Genomic DNA, 18,071 nt, shown 5'->3' on the forward strand with positions numbered 1-18,071 from the left:
CCGCGCCGCCCGCCCCGCCCCGCGCCGCCCGGGCCCGCCGCTTCCGCCGCCGCGGCGGAAGTCCCGCAGCGGCACGGCCTGCAGCCCTTCTCCCGTTACCGGCCGCCGCCGCCCTCCGTGCGCGGCGCACCCCGAGGGGCTCGCCCGCCTCACCGCGGCACTCGTTGCGGGGGGGGATTGGTTAAACAAAACGCTCACCTTGAGCCTCCCGCGGGCTCCCTGGCTGGCTGTGGCGGAGCACGCAGCGCGGCCGCGGTACCGGAGGTGCGGAGCGCGTCCCGCCCCGTCCCGGCGCGCCCCGTCCCGGGCGGCGCCGCCGCAAAGGCGCGGACCGAGCGGCGCGGCGCGGCCGGGCCGCGATCCGCGCTCTGATTGGCTGCGGCCGGACCGCGCCGCGCTCTGATTGGCTGCGGCCGGACCGCGCCGCGCTCTGATTGGTCCCGCGCGGAGCCGGGGGCGGTTTGAGCGGCAGCGCCCGGCGCGGCGGCGGCTCCCGGTCCGGCACGATGGTGAGCGGCGGCACCGGGAACCGGGAACCGGGCAGCGGGCTCGGGAGGAGGCTGGAGGGGAGGGGAGGGCCTGGCTCGTCTCTTCTCCCCCGCCACGGATGGCGTGCCCGGTGCCCCGCTCGCTGCTCGGTCGGTGCCCCGTCCGGTGTCCCGTTGTCGGTCGGTGCCTAAGGCCTTTCTCCTCTCTTCCCCTCGTAGCTGCCCCTGTCCTTACTGAAGACGGCGCAGAACCACCCCATGGTGAGTACCGGCCGCGCGGCCCAGCCCCGCTCCCCTCGCCGGTGCCGTGCGGGTGACACCGGGCACGTCCCGGTACCGGCGCTGGGCCGGCGCCCCCGTGACTGCTGTTGTCCCGCAGCTGGTGGAGCTGAAGAACGGGGAGACGTACAACGGGCACCTGGTGAGCTGCGACAACTGGATGAACATCAACCTGCGGGAGGTCATCTGCACATCACGGGTGAGGCTGGAGCACCGGCGCCGGTACCGGGCAGGGGTCACCCACGGCAGTGTCCGCGGGGAGCACCCGGGAGCAGACAGGACTGTCACCCCAGAATCTGTCCCCAAAGGCTCCCCAGCCCTGTCCCTGCAGCCAGGCTGGCTCTGCTGTTGTTCACACCGCTCCTGTGGCGGCGTGAGCCCTGCCTGAAATGCAGATTTAATGTAATTATTGATAACGTCCATTTAGTTATTGATAACGCCCATCATGAAGGAGCAGCCTCGTGTATGTCTGTGGGTGACTGCACATCACAGGATGAGGGGCTGGGGTCCCTCTTCCCCCTGGGTGAGGATTGGGGGGCCACGTGCTGTGACACTGGTTCAGGTTTCCCAAAAAACAGAGCCTTTACCTGTCCCAGGCAGCCTCAAACACCACAAACTCTTTTATTCCCTCCAAAATCTTTTATTCCATCCAAACTCTTTTATTCCCTCCAAACTCTTTTATTCCCTTCAAACTCTTTTATTCCCTCCCCTCTCCACATCCAACCGAGTTCACCCCCCCTGAGGCTGTCTGGGACCTTTGCCCTTGGCCAAAGTTGCTCCAGGAGATTGGGATCTGTGTTCTGGGCTTTGACCTCCACCAGAAGTGTCTGGTCTCGTCCCTGTGGGAAGCACAGCTGGATGGAAATCCAGCTGCTGTTTTTGTGCTTTCCCAGCCCTGGAGTGCCAGATCCTTGTTCTTCCAAAATTCCCCCTGCAAATCCCCTGTTTGTAGTTCCCGTTGTCTCCACGACAGGAGTTTGGAGTGGTGTGACAGAGGGGATGCCCTGAGTGGGGTTTGCAGGGAGTTTTGGGGTGGAATTTTGGAATTTGAGGTTGGGTCATGGTGGGGCGAGGAACGACTGTTGAATTTAGCGGGAGGGCGGCTCAGAGGAGGTGACAGCAAAGCCTCACCCGTGCCCAGGACACAGGTGATGATTCCTTTTCCTTGGAAATTTGCTTCCAAAGGCTCAGTGCTCTGCCTGGGAAGAGCAGCAGCCCAGGTTTTACTGGGAGGGATCACCCAGGAGGACGTGGGGGTGTTGGAGCGAGTCCAGGATGATCAGAGGGATGGAGCAGCTCTCCTGTGGGAAAAGGCTGGGAGAACTGGGGTTGTGAGAAGCTCTGGGGTCACTTAATTGGACCCTGAAGGGGCTGACAAAACCACGGAGAGAAACTTTGGACAAGGGATGGAATGACAGGACGGAGCGAGGGCAGGGTTAGGTGGGATTTTGGGGAGGAAACTCCTCCCTGTGAAGGTGCTGAGGGTTTGGGATGAAATTCCCAGAGCAGCTGTGGCTGGACAGGGCTTGGAGCCACCTGAGCTGGTGGGAGGAGCGGAACTGGGACGATCTTTTCATCCCAACCCAAACCATTCCACCACTCCACCGCCCGGCACGCAGCGCAGCGGCCTCGGCTGCCTCCAAACCCACCAAAAAACGCCGGGCGAGGATGGAATCTGTGCCTTGGACCGGTGGCACTGGTGGCACTGGTGGACTGGCCGCTAGATGGCACGGGACAACGAGCCGGGAGCCGCCTGTTTACCCGGGAGAGGCCGGAACGAGGAAGCGCCTGCAGCTCCATCCCTTCCTGCATCCCGAGCCAAGGAGCAGCCGGGCGCATCCCAGGCAGGGTGGGGTTTGGGGTGTCTCCTGGGAGGGGAATTGCTGCTCCTCTGCCCCCGTCCTGGGCTTGCCCGTGCAGGCAGAGCTGCCCCAAATAACTGCTGGGGCGTGGGGAGGCGTCCCCGGAGAGCAGGGCTGGGGCGTGCTGGTTTCTCCTCCTCTCCTGGGATGCTGCAGGCGCCTGCTCCACGCGAGGATGGCTGGGCTGGAGCCATCCCAGCTGCAGCTGGAGCCGGCTCCCAGTCCCTCCTCCCACTTACATCATGGCCAGGCAGTTGTTGTTCAGCTCGGGGTTCTCATTCCCACAGCCACCCGCTGGGATGAGTCCTAGGGAAGCTCGTGGTACCCCAAAAAAATCCTTAAACTGCCTGAAAAGCAGCTCAGCGAGGTGGCTGCTCCGAAACTGGGCACCTGAAGGTTTTTATTTTTAATTTTTTTTAATAAATATATAATAAGCGAGCTCCTTATTCCCCTCAGCTGCTCACATCCCACAGCCAGCTGGCTCCAGAGCTGCCTCGCTGCTCCTTCCACACCCCAGAGGAGAGAAGGAGTGGGGTGGCTCCCAGCTGGACAAGAATCCTGGCCACAGCTGCAATTTTTTTTGGGTTTTTTTTTACCAGAATTGGTTGTTCACCACTGTTTTTAACTCGTGTCTCTTGTCCCACTTTCAATTCCCTCCTCGTGTGGGAAGGGCAGAAGGGCCTTGTTTCCTCCCCCTCTTCCTCTGACATTTTCTGCCAGTGTTTGAGGGAGCTGTGGGACAAATTGAAACTAAAAGTTGATTGTGGGGCTCTGTGTTTTGTGGAGTTGAACGAACATTTTTCACAGCTGGTTACAGATAATGCTCCCAGCAAGGACTGCTGCAGCTCTTGCCCTCTCCAGAAATGCTCAAAATCCCTCAGAGTGACCCAAAACCAGCAGGTTTTATTTGTGCCCTCACATGTGGCTCCCCAACAGGACGGGGACAAATTCAAAATCCCTAAAAGTGACCCAAAACCAGCAGGGTTTTTTTGTGCCCTCACGTGTGGCTCTCCAACAGGATGGGGACAAGTTCAAAATCCCCTAAAAGTGACCCAAAACCAGCAATTTTTGCTTGTGCCCTCACATATGGCTCCCCAAGAGGACGGGGACAAATTCAAAATCCCCTAAAAGTGACCCAAAACCATCAGTTTTTGCTTGTGCCCTCACGTGTTGCTCCCCAAGAAGATGGAGACAAGTTCAAAATCCCTCAAATTGACCCAAAACCATGAGTTTTTGCTCGTGGCCTCACGTGTGGCTCCCCAACAGGACGGGGACAAGTTCTGGAGGATGCCGGAGTGCTACATCCGTGGCAGCACCATCAAATACCTGCGGATCCCCGACGAAATCATCGACATGGTGAAGGAGGAGGTGGTGTCCAAGGGCAGAGGCCGTGGTGGGATGCAGCAGCAGAAGCAGCAGAAGGGCCGTGGGGTTGGAGGGGCTGGACGAGGTAAAAAAATCTTATTTATTTTTCCCCCTGTGTTTGGAGAGGGAGGGATCCCTGCCTTTAAAAATTCCCCTCTTGTGCAAGGAGCGGCTCCTGCTGCTCTGTTTTAAAGGCTGGGCTGTGTCTGGGAGAAGCTGGGGCAGTTCCTGAGCAGGATCCAGTCGAACGAGTGCCAAGGAACAGGGAGGATTCGTGCCAGGGATGGGCCTCCCTCGTTCCTGGGGTTGGGCAGCAGCTTAAGAGAGTCTGAACTTGACTATTTCAGCTCCTCCTGCCTCGTTCAGGAGCGTGGCCCTGCAGAACTGTAGCTTAGCAAGGCCCAAGGGGAAAACAAAAGGCAGTTCTGGGTGAAAATAGTGAAAATAAACCAGGCTTTGCCCATTGCGGTGAGAGAAAAAAAAAAAATCATCTTCTCCCCCTTTAAAATGGAGCTTTGGGTTTCTTGATTTGTTAATGTATTTATATTTAAAAAAAAAAAAAAAAAAAAAGGCAAAACTATGTGAGGGTTTGAGCTGCTCCTGAAAGATGAATAATTCATGTTTCTGATAAAGGGGAGGTTGCCACTTCAGAAGAAGTAGGTCACCAAAACAGCCCTTCCCATTCCATGGGGTTAGGGGATCCCAGGGCACTTCAGCTGGGGGACATGCTGCTCCTCTTTCCCCCAAATTACCCTGCTGGGAGCTGTTCCTCTGCTCTGCCCTAATGCCACATTTTTGGGATTTGTGGTCACCCCACAGCCCCGGGGCTGCTCTCGGCCCGGGCTTCCCCTGCAGTCAGAGCTTCGAAACCCCGAGTTAAATTTTTGGGGACAGGGATTTGTGAATCCTCCCTGGAGAGCTGCCCGAGCTCTGGCCGTGCCAGGAATCCTGGCAGGACCTGGGGCCATTCCCAGCAGCTCCTTCTCCCCAAATCCCCTGGAAACTCCCAGCAGGCAGAACTGACCTTTCCTTTTCCCTTTTATTTTTGTTCCCCTCCTCGCCTTTGCCTCGGCAGGGCGGTTTTTTAGGGTTTTTTGGGGGGGATAAACACCAAAACCAGGTTGTTTTCCCTGCTGTGGCAGTGCCCACCTCGTGGGGAGCTCCAAGGTGGAGCTCCTGCTGTTCCCACGTGCAGCCTCGGTTTGCTGATGGAATATTTTCAAGGGAAGCTTTGGCATTTGCTAATTAACTCAAAGGTTTGGCTCTCATTACCAAGACGAGAAGGGAGGAGGGAAAGGGATAAAAAAAAAAAAGAAAGAAAAAAAAAAAAAAAGGCAGGACAATTTTGTTGGGAGGCCAACGGGCAGGAGGGAAGCTGTAATTGTGCTCACAGTTGAAAGGATTATTGTTCCTGACACTCCTAATCCTCCTCCTTTGACTTCTTGCTTGCCAAACTCAAAGGTCCCCAGCCTTTGCTCCAGGAGGAGCATCCCAAGCACTGCAGGGTTGGGAATAATTTGTGTTTTGCCTCTGGTTGGGGCAGGTCTCCTCCTCTAGAGAAGCTCTTGTGCTTGGCTTGGGTCTCCTTTGGGCTCTGCCTTTTGGGAAGCAGGGCGGATCCACATCACTTTGTCCCTAGGATGAAATTTTTGGGGGGAAATCTGCGGGCTGGGCTCAGCAGCTCCCGTGGGTTTTTGGGTTTTTGGGTTTTTGGGATGCTCATCTCACTTTGCAGCCTCCCAAAATAAACCCCTGCTGTCCTGTGCCCAGAATCAGGGATTGCTCTGTCCACTTTTTGCGTTGCCCTCACAGCTCTCAGGGGACACCTTCCCACCTGGATTTTAAATTTGTGGCTTTTTTTTGGGGGGAGAAACTTCATTTTACCACGAGATTAACATTAATCATGAGACAGACACGGCAGGGAGACACTGCTGAACTTGCTGCTGATGGGGGGATGAGTTAATGCACCTCCTAAATAAAGCTCTGGGACTGGGAAAGGAGAAGTCAGAAAGTCACATTTCTGCTGCTAAGACTCAAAAATAAGCGAGTTTTTGGGTAAAACATGAATAACTGAAGCTGTAAGGCGTTGCTGGCCCACAGGGATGCTGATTCCTGTTCCTTTCTGCCCCACAGGTGTTTTTGGTGGCCGTGGCCGAGGAATTCCGGGCAGTGGAAGAGGCCAGCAGGAAAAAAAGCCAGGCAGGCAATCAGCCAAGCAGTGAGGGCCAGGGACAGTTTGGGTTTTGTCACCTCAGGGTTGTCCAAAAACGTTCCCTTTCCCTACTCTTCCATCAGAGAGCCCAAATCACCTTCCTTTGGAAGCCCCTCACGCTTTAATCTGGTGGAGTTTTCACTCCTTGTAGTCAGTAAATCATTGGAAATACTTTTTAAAAATTTTGTCCATGGTTAAGGACCGAGGGTCTGCCTTCTCCTGAGAGTGAATTTTTCAGGTTTACCGGGTTTAATTTAAAATATTTTCCTGTTTGGAGGTACCAGAATGAAGGCAAACACTTTCTGGATTGCTTGGATTTTTTTGGATTTTTTTTTAATACTTGAAACTTGGGAAACTTGTTTTGTTTGTAACAAATGTGTTTTGGTTTAAAAACACTGAACTTGAGGATGTTGTGTCTGTACGTGAATAGTCCTAAAGGTTTGGTTTTTTTTTTTTTTAACCAACAAACTTTTAAGCTATTGCTTTTCCTCTCCTGGCCAGTGAGTTCTGTTTCTCCAGTGGCTTAAGGGAGGGATGAACATTGGTCTTCAAGGCTTGTTCCCAAGAGAGCTTTGTGACAAATGAGCATTTCCCAATTAGTTCATTGCTAATTTGACTTCAGATTAGAAGTTTCCTTCACAGGAACAGGGTTTTTTTTTTTTTCTTTTTTTTTTGCATGAGGCTGGTGCGCCCCTTGTTCCTCATGGGAGATTTTGAAATTTTTTTTTTTTTTAAACAGCAACCTGAGTTGATTTACAGGGATTTATTTCCCCCCCCTGCTTTGCAAACTCTCTCCCTTCTGCTGTGACACCGAGTCCTGAACTCTGATGATATTTCCCAACCTAATTTCTCCCAGCACCTGGTGATTGACCTCACTGGCTGTACCTGTCACTTCCTTCCCCAGCCACCAATTATCTTCCCTCGGGGACTCAGGCCAGCGTGTGAACGTGTCCCTCCTGTAGGTTCAGAGAACTCCTGGGAATTCCCAGGTCAGGTTACTCCAGTCTTCCATCCCATGAGCAAAACACACCCTCGGAATATCCTGGCTGATCCCAGCTGAGCACACGGGGGGAAGAAACAGCTCTGGGTGTGCCTCAATTCTCCCCCCTGGATGGATGAAACAGCTGCATTTTGGGGGGGAAAACTGATTTTGTGACTTGTTTTGAGCAGGTTTGGGGTTTGTACAACTGGTTCTCATGGTGGAGCCTCTGCCATCGCCACTGTACTGAAATGGAGTGAAGAACATGCTTTTATAGACTTATTTTTTTAATGTTTCTAGAACTGGGTGCAGTGGTGAGTGAGAATAAATCTCCAGCCTCTTCCAGCCGCCTCCCTCTGTGTGTCTGTGATGCTGCCGGGCCCTGCCCGACCCGGAGCCCTTCCCTGAGCCCTGGGATCAGGGAAAAAACCCTGAACATTCCATTTCCAGCACCGGCCACGTCTTCTCCGTGGGGCTGCTCATCCCAGGGAGCCAATTCCAGGGGATGGGGTGATGTGTCCTCCCTCCTGGAAAACTCCTGTGGCATTTTAACAAAGCCCAGGCTGTGTCAGACTTTCCCTTCCCGACCTGCTCCCTCCCTTGGGATCCCTCCAGCCACAGAGGCTCCGTGTGCTGTGGCTTCCCTGCTGGAAAGGGAAACAGCTCCAGCCCTGCTGGGATTTAAGGTCTTTTCTGGCAGGAGAAATCCCGACTGCAACAATGGGACCTTTGGCTCCAGCTCGGGGTAGAGTCCTCCAAGTGCTCCTTATCTCCTGGGGTCAGGTGATGGAGCTCGTTAAGTTCTGCATTTGTTTAATTACACCACGGGCTTTAGCAGCATTCCCTGCCTGCTTCCCCCTTTTCCTTTTTCCACCTCTGCAGGGATATTTTTGTCCCCCCGCAAAGGGCAGCTGGGTGGCAGGTGGCTCCGTGGAAGGGCGCTGATGTGACGCTCAGCTGTCACTTCGGGCTTTTCTGCCCCAAAAATGAACATCTGGGGCTGTCACTGCCCTGTGGCAGCGCAGGCAGGCTAAAAACAACAACGAAAAAAAAAAAATATTAGAACAGGGAGGAGCGAGATAAAAGCAACAAGCAGAGAGGAGGAAGAAAAGTCTGAGCCTGGCTGCCGGCGTGGGTGGGCGCAGAGCCTGGGCATGGAAAGACCCAGCAAAGGCCGCCCTGGAAACCCTTCCCAGGATATTTTGGTGGCAGTGGAGCTGGTGGCAGCCCCGGGTTTGTGTCTCTGACCGCCCCACGGTGACTCAGAACTTCTGAGCCTCGCCGAGGAGGCAGCACAGGAATAGTTACACACCAGCGACGCGGAGGGAGTGGCTGCCGAAATACTTCAGGGCTGTGCTAAGCAACTAAAAATACACGTCAAACCCTCCTCCTCCTCCTCCTTTTTCCTTTTTAAATCTGTTTTCTTTCTCTCTTTATTTCTTTTTTTTTTTTTTTTTTTTTTTAATTCTTGTTTTTGCCTGTCGGGGGCCCCTGGGAGTTCCTCGGGGACAGGGGCAGGTTTGGGGACAGGCACTGGCAGCTGTGACTTCTTGTTTTCCCAGCTCGGTTCCTCTCTCCCTGCCTGTGGCAGTGACTAAGAGGCAGCTTCCCCTGCGTGCCCGGCGAATCTCGGGGTGCAAACCCTGCTGCTTCCCTTTTCCACGAGGAGCTTGGCACGTGGATGCACCCCACGGGCACCTTGTGTCCAGCCCACGTTCTCGGTGTCCGGAGGATCAGCCACTGGTGTCGCGGAGCTGGTGGCACTCAGGGGACAGCCCTGGTGGCACCGCTGGGGACATCAGGAGCCCTGAGGATGCTCTGGTGGCCATGGCCTCGCTCGAGGCTCGTCGTGGCGCCTCGCCCGTGGCACGGGCTCATCCCAAATCCTCGCCGCCCGCTCCGGGATAAATCCAGCCCGGTGGCAGGACACCGTGACTCAGTGGGGCTGAGCCGGGAACGGCGGCTTTGGCCACCCCGCCGTGGGGACGGTGGCACTGCCACCCGTGACCTCCCCACGGCGGAAGGGGTCACTGATTCACGCCCCTCATTAAAAGCTCATTAAGGAGACGAAGCCGCTGGCTCGCCGCAGGCGTGGGGTTCTTGCTTTGGGGACCAAGGGACGCGCAGGATGAGCAGCAGTGGTGGCAGGCTGGCAGAGCGGGTGGGGGGACGCAGCGGGACGAGCCCCGGGGTGCTGCCACGCCGTGCCGGTGGCTCGTGGGTCACATCCCTGCCCGCTGGCCAGCCGTTCTTCCCGGGATGCCCGGGAAGACCGGCTGGCTGCTCCTTGGGACGACCAAAAGCACCGCCAGCCAAGGATTCTGCTCGCCCATGTGGGTACCCCCGTGCCCATGTGGGTACCCCCGTGCCCATGTGGGTACCCCGGTGCCCATGGGGTGCCCCCGAGCCGGGCTGGGACCGGGGGGAAGGGGAGGTTTTTTACCTCCCTGTCCCTCGCCCGCCGGGTTTGGTCGGGATGGAAAGTCTGAACCTGCCGGTCCGGCCGCGGCCGCGCCCCTAATGAGGGGTTTGGAACGGAAACGCGGACGGCGGCGGCTTCACCGGGGAGCCCCCGGGACACCGGGCCTGGCACCTGCGTCGGGACAGGGGGGGACGCGGAGCTGTGTCCGCGCTGCTCCAGCTGAGGATTAATAAACCGCGTTGATTCGGGCTTTAATTAACAGTGATGGCAGTCGTGCCTCAGTTTCCCCGGTGCCAGCGCTGTGTGGAGCGCTGCCGCAGCCCCGTCCTGGCTGTCACCCGTGTCCCTGTACCGTGCCGTGCCGTGCCGTGCCCACGGGACGGACACACCGGGGCGGGAGCTCGTGGCACCGGGAGAACCGGGGGTGGGGGACGGGACTGACACCGCGGATTTATCGCTCTCGTTAGGCGGGCGAGCATCTGGCCGCAATCAGCGCCGGCTCAACGTCAGCCGCCCCGGTGTCCCGGTGTCCCGGGCGGCGCGGGGGCCGCATCCTGCCCGGTGTGGGGGGTTATCGGCGGCCACCGGCGCTGCCTCCCCCCGCGCCGGTGATGACGCCAAGCGCTGACGCCGATCCGCCCCCTCAGCCGCCCGCGGGCTTGGCCGGCCGTGACGTCTGCCGCCGCCACCGCCGTTAACTCCTTCCCCGGTGCCGCCCGGTGTGACCGTGCCGGGACGGTGTAACCCCCGCCCCGGTGAGCCGCGGCTGGCCGTAGGAGCGGCTGTTCCCCGGGGAAACCCCGGTGCCACCGTGACAAACGGCGCGGCGGTGGCACGGCACGGAGGACACGCGGTGGCACGGGGGACACGCGGTGGCACGGGGGACACGCGGGACCGGCGGCTGTGTCCACTGCCCTGTCCCGGTGTGACCCTCACCGGTGGTGGCCCGGCTGTCCCCAGGGGTTCCCGTGCGGCCCCGTGCCGGTGCCTGGCCCCGTGCGTTTATTTATTTATTTATTTATTTATTTATTTCTGTGTCGTGCCCTTTGTACAGCCGGGGCCCAGCTCGGTGCCAGTGCCCGGTGGCCGGTTCCCGTGCCCGCTCCCAGTCCCGATTCTCAGTAGCCAATTTCCATGCCCGGTTCCCATTCCCATTCCCGGTGCCTGGTTCCCGGTGCCCAGTTCCCAGGTGCCCTGTGCTGTTCCCGCGCCCGGCTCCCGGTGTCCCATGCCCGGTGTCCCGTGCCCTGTGCCCAGTCCCCGTGCCCGGTTCCCGGTGTCCCGTGCCCTGTGCCTGGTCCCCGTGCCCGGTTCCCGGTCCCCGGTGTCCCATGCCCAGTTCCTGGTGCCCTGTGTCCCGTGCCCGGTTCCCGTGTCCCGAGCCCGGTTCCCGGTGTCCCATACCCGGTTCCCGTGTCCCATACCCGGTGTCCCGTGCCCGGTTCCCGTGCCCGGTTCCCGGTGTCCCATGCCCAGTTCCCATGTCCGGTTCCCGGTGTCCCGTGCCCGGTTCCCATGCCCGGTTCCCGTGTCCCGTTCCCGTGCCCCGTTCCCATGCCCGGTTCCCGGTGTCCCGTGCCCAGTTCCCGTCCCCGTGCCCGGTGTCCCGTGTCCCGTTCCCGTGCCCCGTTCCCATGCCCTGTTCCCGTGTCCCGTGCCCGGTGTCCCGTGCCCAGTTCCCGTCCCCTGTTCCCGTGTCCCGTGCCCGGTGTCCCATGCCCGGTTCCCGGTTCCCGGTTCCCGCCCCTCCCTTTGTGCCCATCAGCCCCGGCGGGGCGCGCGCCGCGGGGGCCACGTGCCCGCCCCTCCCCCGCGCTGACGTCATCCCAGGGCCCCGCGCGCTGTTGTCCCGTTTACCGCCGGTCGCCGCGGCGACGGCCGAGGGGGCGTGGCCGGGAACGGGGCGTGGCCTCCCCGCCCCGCGGAGGCGGTGCCACGCCCCGTATGCAAACGAGGGCGGGCGAGGACGTCATCTGCAGCCAATGGGGGCTCGGCGCGGTGAGGTCACCGCGGCGGGGCCGCCTATTTAAGGCGGCGCGGGGCGCGCGGCGGCGGCAGAGCCGTGTGCGCGCGCGCAGCAGCGGGGCCGCGGCCGGTGCGCACCGGGCGCCTCCCCCGCCCCCCCCTCCCGCCCCGCGCTCGCCCCGGTCCTTCCCCCCCCGCCCCGGCGCCGTTTCCCCCGCAGCCGGGCGGGGGAGGAGGATGGAAACACCCTTCTACCATGATGATGTGTTGAGCGGCCTCGGCAGCGGCTTCGCCCCGTCCTCCGGCAGCAGCGGGCTCCTCCTGCCTTTCCCCGGCGGCAGCATGATGAAGAAGGACGCGCTCGGGATGGCCTTACCGGAACAGGTGGCGGCGGCGCTGAAAGCCCCCGGCGCGGCCAGCGGCGAGGCGGCGGGGCTGCTGGGCTCGGCCGAGCTGGGGCTGCTGAAGCTGGCGTCGCCGGAGCTGGAGCGGCTCATCATCCAGTCCAACGGGCTGGTCACCACCACCCCGACCAGCGGCCAGTTCCTCTACCCGAAAGCGGCCGCCTCCGAGGAGCAGGAGTTCGCCGAGGGTTTCGTCAAGGCGCTGGAGGACTTGCACAAGCAGAACCAGCTGGGCGGCGGCGCGGCGGGGAGCGGCGGCGGCGCGGGCGGCGGCGGCGGGGGAGGAAGCGGCGGCGCGGGCGAGCTGCCCGCCGCCGGGATGGCCCCGGAGCCGCCGGTGTACGCCAACCTCAGCACCTACCCGGCCGTCAGCTACGCCGCCGATCCCGGCCCGTTCGCCGCGCCGCCGCCGCGGCTGCCTCCGCCGCCGCCCCCGCCGCCGCTGAAGGACGAGCCGCAGATCGTGCCGGAGGTGCCGAGCTTCGGGGAGAGCCCCCCGCTGTCCCCCATCGACATGGACACGCAGGAGCGCATCAAGGCGGAACGGAAGCGGCTGAGGAACCGCATCGCCGCCTCCAAGTGCCGCAAGAGGAAGCTGGAGCGGATCTCCCGGCTGGAGGAGAAGGTGAAGAGCCTCAAGAGCCAGAACACGGAGCTCGCCTCCACCGCCAGCCTGCTCCGCGAGCAGGTCGCCCAGCTCAAGCAGAAGGTGCTGAGCCACGTCAACAGCGGCTGCCAGCTCCTGCCCCAGCACCAGCACCAGGTGCCGGCGTACTGACCCCGGGCGGGCCCGAGCCCGGGCACGGACCGAGGGGTCCCGGGCAAGGAGCCGGGGGAGCGCCCGCCCTGCCCCGGGCGTGGACCGAGGGGAACGGGGGGGAGCGCTCACCTCGCCCCGGGAACGGACCGAGGGGTCCCGGGCACGGACTGAGCGGAGCGGGGGAGAAGCGCCCGCCCTGCCCCGGGCATGGACCGAGGGTCCCGGGCACGGAGCGGGGGAAGCGCCCGCCTTGCCCCGGGCATGGACCGAGGGTCCCGGACTGCGGGGTCCCGAGGGGAGGAAGAAGAGCGATGATCGCCCCCCTCCTCCATCTCCCCGGACACGGACTGAGGGGTCTGAGGGGAGGACCGGCACCGGACCGCGGGCACCGAGCGCTCCCCGCGGACGGAGCGGCGGCGGGTGGGGGGGGTTCCCCGCCGCGCACGGACTGAGAGGGGCCCGGGCCGCCCCCCCCGGGCCCCTCCGCGCCCCACACATTCCAGTGAGGTCCCAGTAAAACCCCGCGACACGGAGAATTGGCCTCTCGCTGTTTGCTGCGCCCGGGAGGGACGGGAAGGGAAGGGGCGGCGCGGGCAGGAAGCGGCGCGGCCGGGTGCCATTTTGGGGTGGGGGGGGGAACGGCGACCGGGGGGGTTTGGGGAGTTTTGGGGGGCGATGGGGAGGGGGGGTGAGGACCCTCCATGGCTGGCAAAGAGGCTCTGGGAGTCCCTGGAGAGGGTGGAGGGCGAGGGGGTCCACGGGGTTGTGGTTAGTGGGGAGGGGGATGTTGTGGGGAGGGGGCGGTGAAAGGTTGGGGTGTCGCGGGGGCTGTGGGGTTATTTGGGCTCTCTTGGGGGGGGGGGAATATGGGCATATTTGGGCTCCCCTGGGGCTGAGGGGGTCCCCATGGGTGAGGAGGTGGGCGAGGGGACCCCAGGGCTGGTCCTGGCTGTGGCTCTGCCCTGCCAGACCCTCTCCGTTTTTTTTTTGGGGGGGGAGGTCACCACCACCCCCCCTGTCCTGGCCCCCAGGGTCACCCCCATGCACCCAGCGAGGCCGGGCCTCCGCTGCTCCTCCCGGACTTGGGCAACAGCCTCGGGCTTCCCGGCACCGCACCGGCTCCTCCTTGGTGTGACCCACCCTGTGTCCCGGGGGACCGACCCTGTGTCCCCGGGGGCGTTTGGGGACGCTGCTGGCCGCAGCTCCAGCCCGTTCCAGCAGCAGGATCGCCGAGCTGGCGGCGAGCCGGCCGTGCGAGAGCGTGGGGAGCCCGGGCGCCCTGCCCGGCGTGGCTCCCCGGGGACCCCACGCTCGGTGCCGTGCCGTGCCGTGCCGTGGGTGGCTCCCCGGGGACCCCACGCTCGGCTCCGCGCCGTGCCGTGGGTGGCTCCCCGGGGACCCCACGCTCGGCTCCGTGCTGTGGGTGGCTCCCCGGGGACCCCACGCTCGGTGCCGTGCTGTGGGTGGCTCCTTGGGGACCCCACGCTCCGTGCCGTGCCGTGGGTGCCTCCCCGGGGACCCCACGCTCCGTGCCGTGGGTGGCTCCCCGGGGACCCCACGCTCGGTGCCGTGCCGTGGGTGCCTCCCCGGGCTCGCCGTGCCAACCGGCTGCGGTTTGCCGGAGGAAGCGCCGTCCCCGCCGCGCGGAAGCGGCGCCGTCCCGGCGCGGTTGAGCTGCGCCCCGGATGTGCCGCTCGGGGAGGACGGAGACGGGGCAGGCACCTGTCCGTCCCCGTGGCCTCAGTGTCCCCGAGTCCCCGCACGCTCGTGTCCCCAGGTCCCATTGTCCCTGCATCTTGGTGGCCCCAGGCTCCTTTGTCCCCACATCCCCAGGGTCCCGGTGTCTCCGCTTTCCCCGGTCCCTTTGTCCCAAGCCCCCACGTTCCCCGATCCCTTTGTCCGCACTTCCCGGTGTCCCCACGTGTCCGCGGAGATCGCGGCAGGACCGGCTCCCGGTACCGGGGCTCTCCCGGTCCCGTGGTGGGAGGTGGGCGGGGAGAACAGGGCCGGGGTTGGGGGGCGTCCCCCCGGTGCCCGCGGGGTCCCGGCGCTGCGGTGCCGCCCGGTACCGACAGGGGGCGCCCCGCCTCCCCCGGGGCGGATAAAGGCGGCGGCACCGGCACCGGCACCGGGCGGGATGGCCCGGGGCGCGCTCCGCCTGCTCTGCTGCGCCGCTGCCCTGCTCGCTGCCGCAGGTACCGGGCACCGGGGGGGTCCACGGGGTCCCGGGGGGCTGGGTGCTTCCCGGTACCAGCGGTGGGTGTGTCTGTGGCCTCTCCCTGCCCAGCTCCACGTACCGGGAGAAGCGTCCGGGGCACCGGGGAAGCTCGCGGAGGTGAGCACGTGTTGCCTCGCCGTCTGCACTGGCGGCCCGGTGGGGCACTGGGGGGGTCCCGTGTCCCTCCCGGGGCTGGGGTCACCGGGGGGCTGCACCAGCTCCCCGGGCGTGCCGGACCGGAGCACGGTGCGGCGCCGGGGCTGCCAAACCGGCTGGTCCTGGCACGGGTACCCTGGCACCTCATCAGCACTCCCGGGGCAAAGGTTTTTCCCGGTATCCCGCGCCTCTGTGGGCCCCCCGTTTCCAGCCTGGGCCCCCCGCACCCTCCCTGCACCCATCCTGGCACACTGGGTGCTGGGTGCCACGCCATCCTGGCAAAGGTGCCAGCTGGGTGGGGACAGCCCATCCCGGTGGGCCTGGCACCACGCTGTGCCCCTGGGTGCTGCCCGGTGTCCCCCTGGGGCCAGCCTGGACTTGCTCCTCCTCTTGTGCAAACAGGATTTGGGCAGATAAGGGGCACTGCCAGGCAAACCTGCTCCGTCCCCACCACGCCCGGCCCTGAGGGTGCCACAAGGGCTGGGTCGGCGCGTGTCCCCGTGCCTTGGCACTGCCCGCTGCTGCCAGGCTGCTCTGCTTGTGCCCAGCGGTGCTGCGCCCGTGCCGCAACAGCTCGGGAAAGCTCTTTGTGATTCTGGATTTCTGGGATTTGGTACTGGCTAAATCCCGGGTTTCTGTGTGATAAAAACCACCTGGGAAATGATCCCTGGGAGGTGGGGCAGGTGCTGCTGCCCTGCCAGGACCTTGCCAGGGTCCTGCCAGGGTCCTGCCGTGTGATTGCTCAGCAGCTCTCTCCTCCGCGGTGTGGGGCCAGGACCTGCCACCAGAGTGTCTCGGGACAGCTCAGGGACAGCCGTGTCACCGTCTCCATCCCGTTCAGCCAGAGCCACCAGCCAGGGGACTCAGGGTGTGAGTCTGTCTGGCTGTGACCTGGGAGCACTCAATGCATCTCTATCCACAGCAACAACTCCATCCAGTACCTCAGGATCAGCAACACCTCCATCATCTCCATCCAGCACCACCACCACCACAACAACTCCATCCAGTACCTCAGGATCAGCAACACCTCCATCATCTCCATCCAGCACCACCACAACAACTTCATCCAGTACCTCGAGATCAACAACATCTCCATCATCTCCATCCAGCATCACCACAGCTCCATCCAATACCTCGGGATCAACATCTTTATCCAGCACCACCACCACAGCTCCATCCAATACCTCGAGATCAACACCACCTCCATCATCTCCATCCAACACCACCACAGCTCCATCTTCAGCCAGGACACCTTTGCCACCCTCATCCAATGCCACCACCACGGCACCGACTCCATCCCCCACGAGCGTGTCCAGATCCACAGAGCATCCACCCAACTCCACCACACCGCCAGCCCCATCCTCGGCCAGGCCCTCTGGGCCTGCTTCTCCCACCGTGACCCCCAGAGCCACAGCAGCCCCTGGCAGCTCCGGTGAGAGCCGGGCTGGGGGGCACCGGGCAGATGGGGGACCTGGGGATGGGCACGGGTCCCCCTGGAACCCCCACTTGGGGCTGCACTCACAGGTGGGCTCAGGGGTGCAGGTCCCAGGGTGAGCCCAGAGCCCCCCGGCTGCTCCCCTCTCCTTGGGGGGGTTGTTGAGGGCTCCCCTTTCCCCCCTGGTCTCTGCCAGGGGTCACAGAGTGCCACAGGAGCTGGGTGCCAGTCTGTGATGGAGGGGTGGCACTCGGGGGGCTGGAGCGGGTCTCGAGCCACCTCTTTCTCCGGGGTGCTTGGAGGCTGGGCATGAGCTTCAGTGGGGGGATAACGGGGTGCTGGGGGGAATAACGGGGTGGTGGGAGGGATAACGGGGTGCTGGGGGGATAACGGGGTGCCAAGGGGGATAATGGGGTGCCAGGAGCAATAATGGGGTGTCAGGGGGGGTAACAGGGTGCCAGGGGCGATAGGGTGCTGGGTGGGATAACGGGGTGCTGGGGGCAATAATGGGTTGCCGAGGGGGATAACGGGGTGCTGAGGGGGATAACAGGGTGGTGGGAGGGATAACATGGTGCCGAGGAGAATAATGGGGTGCCAGGAGCAATAACGGGGTGCTGAGGGGGTAACAGGGTGCCAGGGGTGATGGGGTGCCCGGGGGGGATAACGGGGTGCCGGGGGGGATAACAGGGTGCTGAGAGGAATAACGGGGTGCCGGGGTGATAACGGGGTGCCGGGGTGATAACGGGGTGCCAAGGGGAATAACGGGGTACCGGGGGGGATAATGGGGTGCTGGGGGGATAACGGGGTTCCGGGGTGATAACGGGGTGCCAAGGGGAATAACGGGGTGCCGGGGGATAACGGGGTGCCCTTCTCGCCCCACAGATCGGCCCCCCACGGAGCTGAGCCCCGCTGCGGTGGCGCTGATCTCGCTGGCCGTGTGCCTGCTGGTGGCGGGGGTGGCCGTGCTGCTGGTGCGGCGCTCCCGGCGCGGGACCCCCCCCTTCCAGCACCTGGATGAGGTGCCCATGGTGCGTGGGGGGGACCGGGGGGTGCCGAGGGGGGATTTGTGGGGGGCAGCAGGTCCAGGATGCAGGCGCTCACCCCGCTCCCTTTCTCTTCTTCCCCAGAGCAAAGTGATGGAGGGGTCCCCCGTCACCCCCCCGACCCCCAGCTGATCCCCCCGCCGGGCTCCCCACGCTGCCGAATAAAGAAGCCGCTGCCCTGCCTCCGGTTTCCCGTCTGCCATGTGCTCTGCAGCCTGCCCGGGGAAAACCCCCGCTCCCGGGGGAGGCCCCGGCCGCTTTCGGGGTGCCCCGGCCCGGCCCGGCGGCCCCGGGGTGCTCCCGGGCCGGCGGGGGAGGCGCCGGTCGGGGGCGGCGGGGCCGCGCAGCCCCCGCGGCGAGGTGCGATGGGAGGGAGCGAGCGGCCAGGCACGCACGTCGCCTTCCTTCTGCTCCGCTGCACTCGGCCGGGGCCGCGCCAGCCGCGAGGACCGGGCACCGGTGAGGGGCTGCGGGCGGGCCCGG

The 18,071-nt window shown here is 63.1% G+C and overlaps 3 protein-coding genes across 3 annotated transcripts; all 3 read left to right on the top strand.

Moving 5' to 3' along the window:
• Positions 1–18: 18 nt before the first annotated feature.
• On the top strand, positions 19–7,530 carry LSM4 (LSM4 homolog, U6 small nuclear RNA and mRNA degradation associated; the record flags this gene model as incomplete). The annotated part of the gene is made up of 5 exons (XM_085562165.1): positions 19–264; positions 708–749; positions 868–966; positions 3,896–4,079; positions 6,128–7,530. Coding segments are annotated over 5 exons (660 nt in total), but the record flags the coding sequence as incomplete, so codon positions are not given.
• A 4,124-nt stretch (positions 7,531–11,654) lies between these two features.
• On the top strand, positions 11,655–13,272 carry JUND (JunD proto-oncogene, AP-1 transcription factor subunit). The gene has a single exon (XM_021545129.4). It carries the CDS (start codon positions 11,810–11,812, stop codon positions 12,752–12,754), a length of 945 nt encoding a protein of 314 aa, XP_021400804.1. The 5' UTR covers positions 11,655–11,809; the 3' UTR covers positions 12,755–13,272.
• Positions 13,273–13,642: 370 nt separating this feature from the next.
• On the top strand, positions 13,643–17,768 carry LOC110478460 (uncharacterized). The gene is made up of 5 exons (XM_085562166.1): positions 13,643–14,931; positions 15,024–15,071; positions 16,033–16,542; positions 17,428–17,573; positions 17,673–17,768. Exons 1-4 carry the CDS (start codon positions 13,643–13,645, stop codon positions 17,561–17,563), a joined length of 1,983 nt encoding a protein of 660 aa, XP_085418292.1. The 3' UTR covers positions 17,564–17,573; positions 17,673–17,768.
• The last annotated feature ends 303 nt before the right edge of the window (positions 17,769–18,071 follow it).

Source organism: Lonchura striata, chromosome 28, assembly GCF_050655825.1.
Source record: "Lonchura striata isolate lonStrDom1 chromosome 28, ASM5065582v1, whole genome shotgun sequence".
In the NCBI taxonomy this organism is placed as follows: domain Eukaryota; kingdom Metazoa; phylum Chordata; class Aves; order Passeriformes; family Estrildidae; genus Lonchura; species Lonchura striata.